The sequence below is a fragment of the Neolamprologus multifasciatus genome, chromosome 9, assembly GCF_963576455.1.
Source record: "Neolamprologus multifasciatus chromosome 9, fNeoMul1.2, whole genome shotgun sequence".
Lineage (NCBI taxonomy): Eukaryota > Metazoa > Chordata > Actinopteri > Cichliformes > Cichlidae > Neolamprologus > Neolamprologus multifasciatus.
The window spans coordinates 19,043,915-19,059,946 of NC_140447.1; the positions used below are offsets into that span (position 1 = coordinate 19,043,915).

The window sequence follows — 16,032 nt, forward strand, 5'->3', positions numbered from 1 at the left end:
TAAATGCACTTTAGCTAGAGGACGCCGTATCTGTGGATAGCAATAGTATTAATTGTGTCACATTTAACCTGCAGGATTTATTTCATTATTTTTTAATAAAAGTGACAAAGTTTTTTTGAAGGGGCTGGGGCAACAAAAAGTAACCCATGTAAATGCACTGTAGCTAGGCTAAAACCTAAACCCACTGTGTTATTATTAACTCATTCATCTCATTTTTTAATACACTAAACCCAGGAGGCTTGTTTCACCTTTCCTTGCAGCGTTAAGAGGATGACTTAATGAGGAACTTTCACTTGTGTAGTTATGAAAAGTCCAGCCCCACAAATAGATGACCTGTCCTACCTTTGGGCTGGCTTTGTTTAAAAAGACTCAAAGGGTGAAGGTGAGGAGAAGAGTGTGAAGAATATAAGACCAGACTGATTCATTTGTGCCTCTGGTTCACTTTTGCCCCTGGTTCACTTTTGCCCAGGCAGTGCATGCTTCCTCTACAGGGAATCTGTATGTTTACAGAGGGTCAATTTTACAAGCCCTAAAGCACCATTTTGTGTATTTTTAAAAGAGCTGAAATTAACTTTGACCCAGTTGTGCCCCCCAGTTTCTTGGAAAATTTGTACCGGGTCACCACGCAAGATAACGCCCTGAAATTTGGCATGCCCACAAAGATAAAGCCCTTCTTGTACAGTAATCAGCTCTGCTGTAGTTTCTTATGAAGTGTTTTTAACACAAAATTACTCACAAAAGTTTGAAACTAGTGAGACTGTTTCATTGTTGAACCGATTATTAACTTGACCTCAGAAAGTGGTTGTACAGTGAGCCTTAGTTTGGTCCCCTCAGATTATTTTCAGGTTGTGCCCCTTAAATCTGAACATGCTAGTTTACTTTGCATGTCATCGAGTTTAAGGAGATAACCATCCGTGTGAGGCTGCATCCTCGGGTTCACACTTCAAACAAGAATATTCCTGTTCCTCCTCAGCTTCAAAATTACAGTCCCCCCTCTCTCTCTTTCTCTTTTAAAAGTTGAAGGAAAGATCTAAGATGCTGCAATTTCCTCTCTTGAGACCAACCATGAGAAGAGCTATTGGTTTCTTTTAAAAAAAGCTAAATTTCCCTTTCTATTCTCAAAGCTTGTATGTTCTTGTTTAGTCCACGATTACGCTCTTAAAGACTTCTTATGTTCTTAGCACAAGTGGGAATCACATTGAAGCAAAGTCACACATTCAGTCTTGCCCTCGGGAGTTACATATATGTTTGTCATTATGAAATAACTTGCTGAGTGTCTTCTTGTTTCATAAAACGTCAGGCAGGAAATACAAAAAAATCCTCATGACACCAACTTAAATCTTAAGGTTGCTTGTTTTGAGACAAAAGCAAAGCGGCTTACTATTGCAATAACAAGGTTGAAAATGGAAAATCACAGGCCTTTTTCTTTAAGAACTTCATCTCACTTTCTTTTTAATTTAATAAAATAAACGCTGACTTCTTTGCTGCTGATGGACTTTCAATAGACAGACCAATTGGCTTGGCTTTTCTTTAGTTTGTAGCGCTTACCACTTTAACAGGTATTCATTAGTGGAGCTAAATTACTACTGCAGATAAGAGCATGAGCAAGCCAGGCTCCCCTCTGAACCCACCTCTAGTCCTCATCCTAGCAGAAAGTGTTGCATAGATACTGTATAAATGGTCTCTTTTCATGGAGATGCTGCACAGCTCTCTGCTCGGCTGGGAGGCTCCTGCGTCGAGGATGGCTCTGTATACACAGCGTGCTCATCGGAGCTATTGTTTTCTGTAACTTCCCTGGGGAAAGAGGACTTGCTATTACATGGTTCACACCCACTCTCTCCCTCTATTAAGCATTGGATCATACTGGACATGATCCATAGGAAAATAATACAGCTCTCTCTCTGATCCTGGATCATAATTTGGATCATTCATGTTGGCAAATCTAGACTGGAAACTTTCTGCTTCCAGTGTTTGTATCCACCAGCAACCATGTTTCCTCCCTAATGCTTGCTCTGTCCCTTAGATGGCTTTAAAAAAACCTTCAGTAGAAGGTTCCAACAGGATCCAACCTCAGGCTAAGATTTCTGTAATTTAATGCCAATTTAAGGCTTTAAGCCTTAGTTTTTAAAGTAGTTCAAGCTGGAAGATGAACATGGAAGAGGAATATGCACTAAAAGGCTGTAAGTGCTGGACCGGTGCAGTTTCTAGTCATGTGGGACATTTCTCGTTGTACCTTTGAATAACTTGTGGAATGTCAGCCAGGTATGCAGAAGAAATGTAATAAACGACAACTGATGTCAGGCACTGAAATGGCCTGGTGATAGCAGGAAAGACATGGTGAGAGAGCCGCTGTCACATTGCAGGCCACAGCTGAAAAGGGGAGACATTGACTCAGGCCTTATTTCGTGACATCATAAAGTATTCTTGCATACAAGCTGGTTTATTTTGTATGTCATCGAGTTTTAGGATGTATTGTATACAAGTGCTATTTTGCACTTGTATACAGAGAACGCATAGGTACAGGTGAGAATAAGAAACCACAAAAACATCATCCATCTGGAAAACATTTTGAATTGACTTTTTGCATTTTCATGGACAGAATAACATAATTGTATGTTTAAAAAATGCTTTTAATACTTGGATGAAAATCCTTCGCAGTCAATCACTGCCCAAAGGCTAAAACCTATGGACGGCATCCAATGCTGCGTTTCCTCAGTTGCTGCTTGTTTTTTGGTCTTTCCACATTCAGTTGTATATTTAACAATTGAGCAGAGTGCTCTGTTGGGTTGAAATCAGGCGACTGACCTGCTCGTGCTCGTTTCTTTACCCTGAGAAACTCTCGGGTCGCTTTTGCACCGTGAAGTGCTTTCTGATCGGTTTTGCAGCGTTTGAGCTGAGAATGTAGCTCTGTATGCTTCGCAATTCATCCTGCTGCTTCTGGGAGCAGTCACATCATCAATAAACACTGCCGACCCGTTCCACTGCCAGCCATACGTGCCTGAGCCATAACATTGCCTCCATTATGTTTGACAGATGATGTGGTATACTTCAGATTGTGAGCTATTTCTCTACTTCTTGATACTTTTCCCATCCAGTTATATTGTTAACCTTGGTTTCATCTGTCCAAAGATTAAATTTGACTTTTTTAAGGACTGTGCAGACTTTTTAAGATGTTTTCTGGCAAAGTCTAATCTGTCCTTGACTGTAACCTGTGCTTTGCACCTTGTTGTTTAACACTCTGTATTTACATTCCATCGCTTGAATTTAGACCTTGACAATGTTACTCCTACTTCCTTGAGCATGTTCTTGACTTTGTTAGACGTTATGAAGTTATTTTTCTTAACCATGGAAATAATTCTGTCATCATGCACTTTAGTTGTCTTCTGTGCTCTTTCAAGCCTTGGCCACTGGTTTTGCTGTCTGATAAGTTTATTATGATTTTTCAGTCTAATGACTGGCCTCCTTCACTTGCATTGACATCTCTTTGGGCTTCATATTTAAAACTGCAGTGGAAGGCTATTAGATAAAAACTCAACACTTTGCATCCACTTCAGATATTAAGGAAATGGGCCTCAGGTAATCATGAAACTAGTCGTGCCTCTGAAAATGGTGGACTGTATATATAAATGGGTGTAATTCCTAAACAGTTAAAACAAAACATTTGTAAAAAACCCTCGAATTAAAGCTGAAAGTCTGCTCTTTAATTGGCCATTGTTTGTTTAGTGGCAAAACTACAAAAATTCTGAACCCATCTGTATGTTGGCTCTCATTAAACCTTCATTACAGTATTTAGACTCAAGTGGTAAATGCTTTTGCCCCCCCAAAAAATAAAAATCTATAAACTTTGATGTGTCATTCACAAATAACCGGGTTATAGTATAATGCTGCCATGCCAAACTCAACTTGTTTTGAGGAAACATGCTTACTGGAAACACTTTCGTCTTCTTCTTTTTTTTCCTTCTCCAAAGATCAGGATTGTTTTGTCAATGCTTCTCTTACACAAGTTGTTTTCACGCTGTATGCAGCTGTACTTGCTATCTGGAGGCAAACAGGTTGTTGCACATACAGTGTTTTAAAACTAAATGTGATGAATGATCATAAACTTCCCTCTGATGGTAATTAAGACTCAGACAGCTTCAGACAGTAAATGGACCCTTTGGTATATGCAAAATCTGTAGGGATGCTTCCTCTTGACTCAGCACTTGGGTAATTATAGATCTTAATTACTGGAAACCAGGAAGAAGTATCCCCACTCTAACTGCGTTCATACAGTCATTTCTTTAGATGTTTTGGCTATAGTTCAGACAAAAAGATAAAAACAACACTTGAAAAATCTTGATTTCAATTAAAATGTTTCTTTAAGCGATTTGCAGTAACAGCCATCTTGAAATATTAATGATACAATGAAGAGTGCAATATAAAAACAAAGTTGCGTATGAAAACACATAGAAATAACCAAGGTAGCGTAACGCCATGTCAACATGTCACATTTTCAGCTGCCGGCTGGATCATCTTCATTTGATTTCTCCTAATGAATTAACTTAATATATGAATTTAATTTTGCCATCAACTTCCAGAACAAGCAAAATGTCGTTGTTGTTGTTGTGCTGCTGGAAATAGAAAAAAAAAAAATCTGAGCCAGAACTTTTGAAGTATTTCTTTTCATTTATGTGGTTTTGACAGTAAATAAAGTTGATTCATTTATTTATTAATTAATGCACAAAAAAGGGGGAGGGGAGGGGGGGGGGGGCAGAAGAAGAAGAAAAACTACTGCTTTATATTTGCAGCCTTTGTATCTGTGCCAGACTGCTTAGTAGATTAGATGCTTCAAAGCCCTGGCACTACTGCAGTGCTTGCCTTTTGTGAGTATGGCTCTTTTGTGTGCTCTCTCTCATTCGGGGAGAAAGGTTGGTGATGATGTGCTGTCTGTAAGAATGACAGTGATGTGACTGAGGCTTATTTTGTAAGATCTCGATTTTTTTTTTTGACTTTGCTGTATTCAGTGAGTCATAATAACGTCAGACTTATTCTCAAACCGTTATTAGATTGCTGGCTTTTACCTAATGAGATTTTCTGCATTTCCCTCTGTGTGCATCATAGTATATTTACTTAATTTATGGGGGTTTTTTTTTTGTTTTTTGTTTTTTTTAGAAACTAAAAGATGAGGTATTTAAAAATCCTTTAAATGAACACGTAGCAGACACGCCTGCTCTGTGAAACTTTGTGCTAAGGTGGGGGAGTTGCAAAGAGCAGCTGATAAATTGGACTACATGTCCTGGTGGCTCTTGGTACCCTTTGACCGCGCCTGCTGTTTACCCAACAGCCTTCCCCTTTTCCATGCTCTCCACACACATGCTTTCCAGCCTGTCCAGCCACCCCTGACGACTCACTGTTTGTTTGTGTGGAGGAATTTACACTCCACTGTGTACAGGGAAACTGTCTCTCTGTGGTTCTGCCAGGGGCTGAACTCCCATCACTGGCCAGTCTCCAGAGGTTTGTTTGGTATTGGTGCAGGGAGTGGAGGGGTCGGGAGGGGCTGGAGGATACATTTACAGCACTGTTCAGCCACCCCTCCAGCGTCCAACGGTGGAATGATCCATGATTACTTGGACGATGCAGAGTTGTGCAAGGACAACCGCACATTATGAAGAGGTTACAATTAATAGATCGCAGCCACCCTGTAGGAAGTAGGATTTCATATTTTGTGTATTCAAGATCATTGAGCACTGCTGTAGAGGGATGGAGGGGTGGCAGCGAAAGAGGTGGGGAGAGGACAAGCACTTTTAGTTAGCAATATTTCCTCTGTGCCACTGTTGTTTAAAATACAGAGAAAACGTATATTGTAACTTTCTAATGTTTGCAGGTAACAGATTAACATTTGATGGGAACATTTTATTGGAGCTGCAATAATTTGATAAGTAGTCATCGGCTGGAATCGCTTTTTTCTTTTGTCTTTTTCTGTCACCACATCCTTTGCTCCACCTTGCGTTGTTGGTTTGAAGAAGGCAGATACATTAATTACAATTACAACAGAAACTTGTACAGGATAAATTGGGATACACGGATTTTGCCATTTTATCCTGTACAGAGCTTGAAAATACGCAGATATCATGAACAAAAACAGCTGGATTGTGTTAACTTCATGTCTGTCATGTCATTAGGGAGAGCATTAGTTTTTCATTTGAAAAGAGTTGGGTTTTTTCTGTAATATGCCCCCTTTTTAAACTTCTATAAACAACAGTCTCAATGAAAACTCCAAACAATGAGGACTTTGTTAATATTTGGGCATAGCTTAATATGAGGGCACTAGAGGTTAGAAAAAGCATACTGGGGGAGTGGGCCAACTCACCACTAACTCCTTCACTTACCAAAGCCTGTTGCAAGAGGAGAATGTGCTACTTGCATTGGCAGGCGTCACTTATACACAAGAGATCTTGTGGAAGCAACCTTGTTTGCGCGTGCTTGGTGCTAAATGAGAGCAGTGAGGGGGCAGTGAAATTACTGCGCACTATACAGGGGAACATTTACATGCTTTTAGTCCTAAAGTATCATGTTATTCAACATAATGATCACCCACTTGTGTTTAATTTGCCATAAACTTTAATCAGATTGCAATCTACATTTTTGTTTTATTGTGCATCAGAGTAGTAGTAAGCTAAACAGATTTAAGGGTTTAACGTATGCATTACACTGAAAATGTTGTGTATTGCCAGCTAGAGTTTCTGTTCTGTAAGCCCTGGTTTTTCACTTCAGTAATAGAGCAATGTTAAAAAAAAGAGGGAGAGGGAAAAAAGGGACTTGTCAGGGATGAAGCTCATAAGGATATGTAAGGTCAAGCAGTCACTGGCTCCGATCAAGCCTGCTTCATGAGAGAGGATCTGCCAGAGCGGATTCATAATTGATAATTCATAATAATTGATGAAAAAAACAGTTAAGCTGTACCAAAGAGAATTTGGATGACATGTCGGAGTATCACACGGTTTAACCTTCTTGAACTCTGAAGGAATTTGAGGTAACAGATAAAAGTTATGTTTATTATCCTGCGGTAGCCGTGAATTTTGGATGTGCTGCGCAAAAGGCTTGAGCCACCGCTCGATTTCTTTTTATTTTGCTTCCAAGGAACCAGATTTTCTTGTAGTTTTCAAAGTGGTCTTCAGCAGTAGTTCATTTTCAGTCCAGTCTTTATATCTTTATACTTTATCATTTATTTATTGTTTATATATAAAGATAATTAATACTCTACTGTGAGTAATTTAACCATTAAAAAGTCACCTAACTCAAAGGATTAACCAGTGTTTACACGTAACGGACAACTTCACCAAGAACCAATTTAAACTGTATCTTTAGACGCTTTGTTACTAGCAGCCTGTCACAAAAACGGCCTATTTCTTTAGTTAATCTATGAAAAAATGCCAAAGATAACAGTTTGACGAGCATAAAACGGCATTAAAAGCCTCATCAGAAATGGTCTCAGTGGATGGGTGGATGTCAAGAAGCCATTATTAAGGAAATGTAATGGAGAAAAGGCTGAGGTTTGCCAAATTACATAAGAACTGGACTGAAAATCAGAGGCGGCGAGTCTAATGGAGTGATGGAGCCACATTTTTGGTTCGTCCTCAGGCGGTGAAGGCTCTGTCATGGATATATATATATATATCGGTTATTTCATTACATATAAACTCTATGTGCTTAACACAGAAGATAAAGACATAAAAACCTGTGTATGACAGTGCATTGAGGAAGTGATAACAGCAAAACAAATCAATCACAAAACCAATGAAATCCCAAATAAAAGTTAGTATAGGACAGTTTCCTCCACTGAGTGGCTTGAATCACCGTTAGAGTCGGGGTAAAGAGTTCAGACATCTGGAAGGAGCTTAAAATAAAAAGGAGATGGCTGATGCGTATCAAACGGTGATTAGGATTTCTCTTTGATGTCTTCTGTTGGAAGTTTTCAGGGCACATATAACTTTTGGAAAACGCCGCCACCCGTCGGGAGAGGCTGAAAAACATTGCCGGGGAGATGAACTATGACCCACCTTCGAAAGAATGACCGATCAAGGCATTAATAACTTGTTTTCTTGTGCGTTTCAGGGAGTGGGGCCACAGCTGTGGTTCAAGCAGCCTACTGTATACCACGCAAGGAGAAGGTGGCCATTAAACGCATCAACCTGGAGAAGTGCCAGACCAGCATGGACGAACTCCTGGTAAGACACATGACACTGCTAATTAAATGCATGTCAGACTGAACATTTTTGTGACCTTGTTACCTTTCCTGTGTGATCAAAGGCCAGCTACTCCCTTACAGCGCAAGATTTCATTTAGGGCTTTGTATCTGTACATGTGGATGGAGTTAGTTCCACCTCTGCTTTTCATTACTCGTTTTCTCCGAGCCCTCCTCCAATCATCCCTGTCACTTCAAACACTATTCTGATTGTTCTCTGAAGGAGGACTCCACTTATACTGCCAGGAAACTATTAGACCACCACGGGACATCTTCCTCAGGGCTGTATTGGAGCCTTCAATACAATCGTTTGCTGCCGCTCTGAACATTTGCTTTATGACTTGTGGTTTAGATTTTAACGGGAAAGGTAGAGTGATTAATGAAGTTCCTCTGCAGAGAAGGGGGGAGGAAAAAAAATGGGATTCTTGCTCGTGGCTCCTGTTCTGGCTTTGTTGATGAAAAGACGTTTCTCACGCAGCTTATGTATTTGTCTTCTTTTTACCTTTGTTTCCCACTTCATAACAGGAAGATGGTTTGCTGACAGTTCTCCTATTTCAAAGCAGGCCTTTTTAATAGCACACTACTTGGCTTGGACACAATCTAGGCCAAACTGTGTATTAACTGTCAGTAATGTTTTTCCAGAGCGTGCACACACACTCCAGATTTCAGGTCTTTCAGGTGATAAATGAGCTGATGTATAGACCAGAAGTCTGCTCTGCTACTCATCCAAGACTCTGTGGGGGGAAAAAAAACCTGTGGGAAATGAATATTGTGTAAACCTATATGTGTGCATAGAAGATCACGATAAGAGATTGCTGTTAGCTCACTTGCAATACAACCTGAAAAGGATCCTATCCCCCTGCCAGCCCTCGAAATTCTGGAGGATGAATTAGGGGAGTGTTGCTCCCGGATTCTCGGAGCAGGCAGTCACATGGAATACAGCAAGATCGGATTTCCTGCCTACAGTTTCTCCCCTAGCTCCACATCCAGCTGGGTGCCCAGTTAAAGGATTTACTCTGTGAAAGAGCTGCTTTAAATTAGGATGCAACAAGCGTTTGAAATTCTTCCTTTACACTCTAGATGTAGAAGGCCCTGAAGTTTAATTCGACAGGTACTTCTGAGCAACTTGCATTGGATCAGTTTGTTAGGAAGCGTATTTACAATCTGCGCGGTGCAGTTGAAATATCCTCTTGCGATTTTGTAGTTGTTACTGCTTTTAAAGAGATGAACGTCTTCCTGTTGAGGTAGTAGCTGATTTTATGCTGCGTGGATGAGTTTTCAGCTTTTAAAGATGTTTTGCTGAGTTTTGCTCATTACGACCTGCGATCGATATTTTAGAGGTGTTACAAAAATATAAATTCCAAAAATTAAAAATTGGTATTTCTGACAACAAGCAGTCTAAATTGAACCATTTCTGAGAACTAGATGAGAAAGACTGATTTTTGGTATATTTTGCCTTAGATTTGCAGTAGTTGTGTGTGCACGCTGTAGTGACATCGAGTCACAGTGAATGTGCGTGTGTGTAAGGTCCAGAGTCGCTGATAATGACGTAAACATTGCTTCTATAGTGGCTTCTCTGTGTGTCTGCCATCAGTGTGTTTCTGTGGCACCAGTTTGTGAGCCACCACTGTATTCAGTTGGGGACAATAGCTCATTTATTTTTTGCTCCGTTTTAAGGCCATCGGATACTGCAGATACTGAATAGATCATTCCTTATATAGAGAAAATCTAAGTGGCGTGAAGTGTTACTCTGTTTCCTGGAAAATGTAAACTTTTTTTGAAGGCACACGCTGGTGATCAGCCTGGTGTCATTGCAAATTTTTAGACCCATCACAAGATGTAGAGACGAGGTCGGTGTCACTTCCTTTCATGTTGCATCACTTGTGTCACAAGGTCATTTTAAAGAGCATCTTCCCTATTTTACCCACTCGTGGTTTAGAAAAATGATGTTGAATTGGCAAGCACTGCTATTATTGCTCTATATATAAACAGTATAATTTCATTAGTGTAGTTGATTCGACATTTTGTCCTATTTAGGATACCAAAGGTGCTTCTTCTAATTTCTTCAATGGCTTAGATATTAAAATCCTAATTGTAATCTGGTCCAGGTGAACTTATTTGTTGTGCAGAGGTGTGTCAGCTGTGTGCTTTGCAGGTTAGATGCACTGAATGAAACTGCTCTATGCGCTGGCATGACATCATCGTAACACCCAACACCCAACAAAGGCCAGGGGAAAGACTGGTTGGAGGAAGTAGTTTTGCAATTTTTATGATTTTAGCTTCAGTAATCCCTCAACAGAAAGCATATAGAACATGTGGATGACAATGAGGTCTATCAAAAAAAAAATGTCTGCCAACAGTTAATGGTTAGCACAGTGACTACATTGCTCAATTTAGGTTTAATGTTTTGACAAAGTTCCTATTATTAAGAGGATTGAAGAAGAATTTCACCTATTGCATAAAGTACAAAGTCAATGACATTGTACTTTATGCGGGTAAAGTATTTGGAAAATACTTGAACTACTTTTAAGACAAAACACAACGAGTGAGCATTAAGTATTGAAGGTTGCACAGTTAAAAATATAAAAACTGTGTTTTGTGTCATGAGAGCATTTCCAGGATCATTGCTGCAGAATGGGTTTACAGCCACCTAATCCTCACAACAAAGAGTCTCCCTTTCTCACATTGTCTGCTGGAAAAGATGAGAACTGCCAACTGCCCGAGTACCATATATCCCCTGTTATCTCATTGTTTTTCTCTGCTGGGGTTACCCTGCCTGCTCCACAGAGCAAAGAAGAGGGAGGGAGAGCCTGTCTCACCCTGATGGGGAAGACGACTCGCATTGCTCACTTTCACTGACAGACTTAAATTTATTCAGCTGCTTGATGATCAAATATAACTTAGTTTAGAAGCCAAGTGTGGGTATGTGGGCTCACCTGTTGGTTAGTAAACTCAAAACATCTGTGAGGTTGCTCAGTGTCTTTTTTCCTTGTTTATTTATTTATTTTCTGGGACACTTGGGTACTGCTGCCCTTTACACTCTGTGTGCATTTAAACATGTCTATAATTTTTGTGGTCCAGTCACTTTCATGCACGCCTGTAGACTCCCTTATTATTATGTCACTTCACCTTCTTAACCCTCTTTTTGACTTCTAAGGACAACACGGCATCGCTCACCAACCCCAGAGTCAATAGTGATGACTCTGCAGCAGATGCTCGCTGCTGCTAATGCACATTGTGTAGCTAAGCATTTATGCTGATTGAATATTTGACTTTGATTGCTTACTCTTTGGCTCGCAGGCATCTATTGATTGATCCCTTAGCTTGAGTGTTAAGGCTTCTCCTTTAAGCACCTTACGGGGGGCAACCTAATACCCTAATGTCATAATAGGAGGGTGTCGTAATTTGTGATAAAACCCCAAATCATCTTAAAACGTTGTTTGCACCTTTTGTATCAACAGTATATTTATACTAATAATATGTTTATACTTGTTTATACTATATGTTCAGATAAAATGGTGTCTATTCTGAATCTGAATCAAAATTATTAGCCAATCACCTAGAAAACTGTAAGTTTTGTCAAACTTTTTTCCCAAGGGTTTTTTTTCCTTCAACATGGCTATTCAGCGTTCTGCAGAAAGCATACATTATTTCTGTTTGCACACAACAACGGAATTATTTAAACAAAAATAAACTAAAATTAGCAGATGAGCCATCTGGAAAAACTGACTTTATTATCAAGCCGTGTCACAAACCTCTGCTTTAATGATGGGCTTTAACTTTGTAATACTCAAAGATTATCATATTAAGTTAAAACTGAGGGTTGTCTTCCATTTTGCACACAGTACAGAAACTTTAGCAAAGGTTTGAGCTGTCGCTTGATAAACCAACCAAATGAAAAATATATTATAAAATGCTTAAATTTCTTTTTATTTCTTTTTTGGACACACAAACCAAACTTTTTGTAATTTTTATTATTTACTCAACACTCATACCAGGGTTGAATGGTGTTTCTCTTGTCTTTACTGTTTAAATGTTGCTTTTATCAGCTGTTGTGAAAGCTGATATCAACAGATGAACAACTGGCAGCTGATAATTTTGGCACTATTTAACATAAAACTAAAAGGATTTTAAAAGTGGTTGGTGGTCTCCTCACTCTTCTGCTCGAGTGGTTAATAAGAAATAAGTTGCGGTGGCTCTGCAGCTACAGGTTCATTCACTTGCCGAGCCTTCAAAACCTGCGTGAATCAGTGGTTCCACCCGCGAAGTCGGACAGATTTTATTCCTCTGAGGAAGCTTGACTGTCCTCGAATGAATTTGGGACTGGTGCTGAAGTGATGGATTAGACCTCTGTGCCAGCATTACCTCAGCTCCCTTCTTTACTCACACACACGCGCACACACACACAGCTTTAAAGCTGTATAAAAGGCTGAGTACAGACTGCGTTGTCTTTTGTTTTTAATCTTTGCAGGGATGTGCATTACACTGTCTGTGTCTGTGTCTCTTGCGAATACTGACATCATTAAAATTTTAAGGATCACCCTAAATTGAAAGAATAGCAGCAGCATCAATGCATTTGTCGTGACTGTTCAGTTTGTTCCCTCCAAGCTTGTCTCATCCTTTTTGGATGAAGTGAAGTTATTATAATTAGCTATTAGGCTCTATTTTTTTTTTATTTTGTTTTTGAGATGAAATCACAAGTAAGATGTATTGAGTCTTATGATAGCTAATCTTAGAGCCGACGACTCTGTTAAGAGCTCTAAAAATGTTTTTCTTGCTCTTCAAATCATTGGTATAGAACCTTTTGGCTCTGAAAATTTCAAGCCATTTTAATGAACTGATGGTGTTACTGTGTGTGTGTGTTAGCAGATTAACATATATTTCATTTTTCTTCCTTTAACAGAAAGAGATTCAGGCCATGAGCCAGTGCCACCACCCCAACATTGTGTCTTACTACACCTCCTTTGTGGTAAAGGATGAGCTGTGGCTGGTTATGAAGCTGCTCAGTGGCGGTAAGTGATGCTCCCCCCCTTATTTATAATCTGTCAACACCTATCAATTTAAGTATTTTGATTCCTCTCGGCCAATTATATGTAATCTTGTTCTAGAAAGAAATTACTGTCAGAGAGGAAGATGCGAAGGATCCATTTGTTTGTCCTGCCCCCTTAAGTTATGTTATCGGGGTCCACAATTCTTTGGCAAGAGTGTGAGTGTTAGGAAAACTGGGCTTCTTGCTGTCGGTGATGTTAACTGTGATTGTGGGGAATGTGACAACACTGATCCTCATTGTGTCCCCTGTGAGCTGCAGTTCTTTCCGGGCTTTAACTCAGTACAGTGCTGGAGCTAATGACAGGGCAGAGGTAATAACAACCCACAGGCTGGCGTCATGGCATCCATGTGGCAGTGCTGCAATTAACTACTGAGAGGAGCGTGAAGAGGAGGCCACCGTGGAAGAAGAAAACCTCAGAATACAACTGTTACATCTGGAACTGATTATATTGTTCAGGTTTAATTTCATCAACAACATGTATTTGCGCTTTTCCATCAGGGCTGTGAGGTAGTCGAGATTTTACCTTGGACCTTGCAGAGACAGAAAAGGCATCGAGAGAAATGTGTTTTCTGGCAAACTTTTGTCATCTATGAGAGTAATGAGAGTGATGGTGATTTGTTTACAGTGATGCAGAGACCACTCATCTGCCTCTTCAACCTGCTTTCCATCTCAAACACTTAGCTGTTCAAGCACAAATGTACACAAACACACTAACATGCTAAACATTTACACTCCCTTGGTACTCCAGTCCCCCTGTGTAAACAGCGTCCCACTGTAACGGATAGTGCCCAGGTGGCGTGCTCGGCGCACTCAGATACTCGAGTCAGGAGTCCCTTGGCAGCCGTCTTGCAGCTGTGCCCAGAGCACTGTGCCCGCCAAGCGACGCTTAAGCAAACGGCCAGCTTCACAGCAGGAGCAGACACCACTCAAGATGGGCTCTCTCGTTCCCCTTATCCCAGTTTAACAGAAGGCCTTGATGTTGGGTTTTATTGTGCAGAGTAATTAAATGATGGCCATGGCGACGTCTGCCATGGAGACGGACCTGAAATGAGGTCGAGTTTATAGACCATCACTCCACAGGCAGAGCATACCAGCCCAGAGGAAGGCAAGCTTCTGTCTGCAGCTGCTGTGGCTTGATGGAGCGTAAGAAACCCTCCACCCTACAGCCCCACCGCGATTTGTTTCTTATGCTTCTGGAAGACTGATGACAGCTCAACAATTGGTCAGATAAACACTGGACATGTTTTGGATATTTTTTTAAAGACATTTTAAACCGTTTTTGGCTAAAAAGTAAAGTTCATCAGGTGTCATTGCTAGTAGAGAAAAATGTTGTACTACATACTGCAGCACCTATTCACACTTTCAGACATAACTTATGTTTTCTGAAACTATAACATTAAGAATAAGATGATTTCTGACTATTGCTTATGTTGAGTAACACAAAAGGAACTCTAAACTGGGGGTACTTTTAGCTATGGAATAACTTTGTTACTTTAACTATCTTACAGTTAGAATTATAATGGTGTGAGACTGATAATACAGACAAATGTAATCAGCCTCTCAAGTGAGTCTCTTATCCTGCTGACAAACTCCAAGGTCCCCTTCTTGGACTGCAGGTGGTGATTATAGTTTTTGTTCTCTGCAGCATCAGGCAGCAGAGCCCATGAACCAGTTCTCCACCTGTGCAGTTTCTGATTAGTGTTGCCTGGCTGTCCGTACTAGTGCCCGACCACATTAACAGACACTAAGCTTTGTCTGACTACAGGAGAGGATGCTGTCTGAACAAGCAGCTGAATAATATTGAGGACCTCTTTGATAGGAGCTTGGCCAATAGGCAATAACTTAAACCAGAAAGAGCTGGGCCTAGCTGGTTAGCTTAACTTTATTCATGTGTGTCTCTTAGGTAGGTGAAAATGAAAATGCAGTACATCTGGGACTGAATGCCTTTGGAAAATCTGTGTATGGGAAAAGGGTACTGCAAACTATAAGAGACCTGTTGAAGTGGACACTAATCTCAGTAAGTCGTCGAGATCATAGACGGTGATTTGGAGAATGTAAAAGCCAACGAGCACCGAAGCAGAAAAAATGAGATCACTAAAAGTAGTTTGTAAATTGAAGTCAGTTCTTAGAAACCTTTGGAAACCACTCTAACTTGTTCAAGTGCCATTTAGGGGTTTTCCACTCCTAACTGGCAACACGCCTGAGGACTAGCATGTGCTACTGGGATAAGAGTGGCACGCTGTTAGCCACCTTTTGATAAGTAGTAAGTTGGTGATGATGCTTCTTTAGTATATGTGCCACAGTGTTGTAGATTTAATGTTCCCTTTAATGTATTTGAGGTCTAACCCTAACACGGGACGGATCTCTTATCTGACTTTCCCATTCAAGGCTTAACTTGTAGAGTTGAGTTTCAAAGTAGGTGCGCTGCAGGCATAGTTTTTCAGGAAATTCCTGTTCTGAATGTGACATGTGAAGGACTGTTTCATTACAGCGTCACTTAAGCTGTCACTGACTCAACTCTCAACGAAGATACATCTTCGGAAACCCACAGGGATGGAATGAGTCGTGCCAAAGCAAGAAAAGGAATGCGTTTCCAGATCAATCGGCAGCTTTTCCCAGCCAACTGTACCTGCGCTGCTGCTGAGCTCAATGCACTGCCATCCAAAGTAGAGCCCGGCTGACAGCAGATATGATTGAATTTAGCACATGAAAAAGCTCTGCCGAGTTCGGAGCCGGTGGATTTCTCAGATCGTAGTGT

At 40.4% G+C, this 16,032-nt stretch overlaps 1 protein-coding gene across 3 annotated transcripts in view; it reads left to right on the plus strand.

Annotated features, from left to right (window-relative positions):
* Window positions 1-16,032, plus strand: part of oxsr1b (oxidative stress responsive kinase 1b) — a 39,820-nt gene that overhangs the window by 748 nt on the left and 23,040 nt on the right. For all 3 annotated transcript variants that reach the window (XM_085173380.1, XM_085173378.1, XM_085173377.1), the window contains exons 2-3: window positions 8,095-8,207; window positions 13,128-13,236. In XM_085173380.1, coding sequence (XP_085029506.1) covers window positions 8,095-8,207; window positions 13,128-13,236 — 222 coding nt within the window. The remainder of the gene's footprint in view (window positions 1-8,094; window positions 8,208-13,127; window positions 13,237-16,032) is intronic.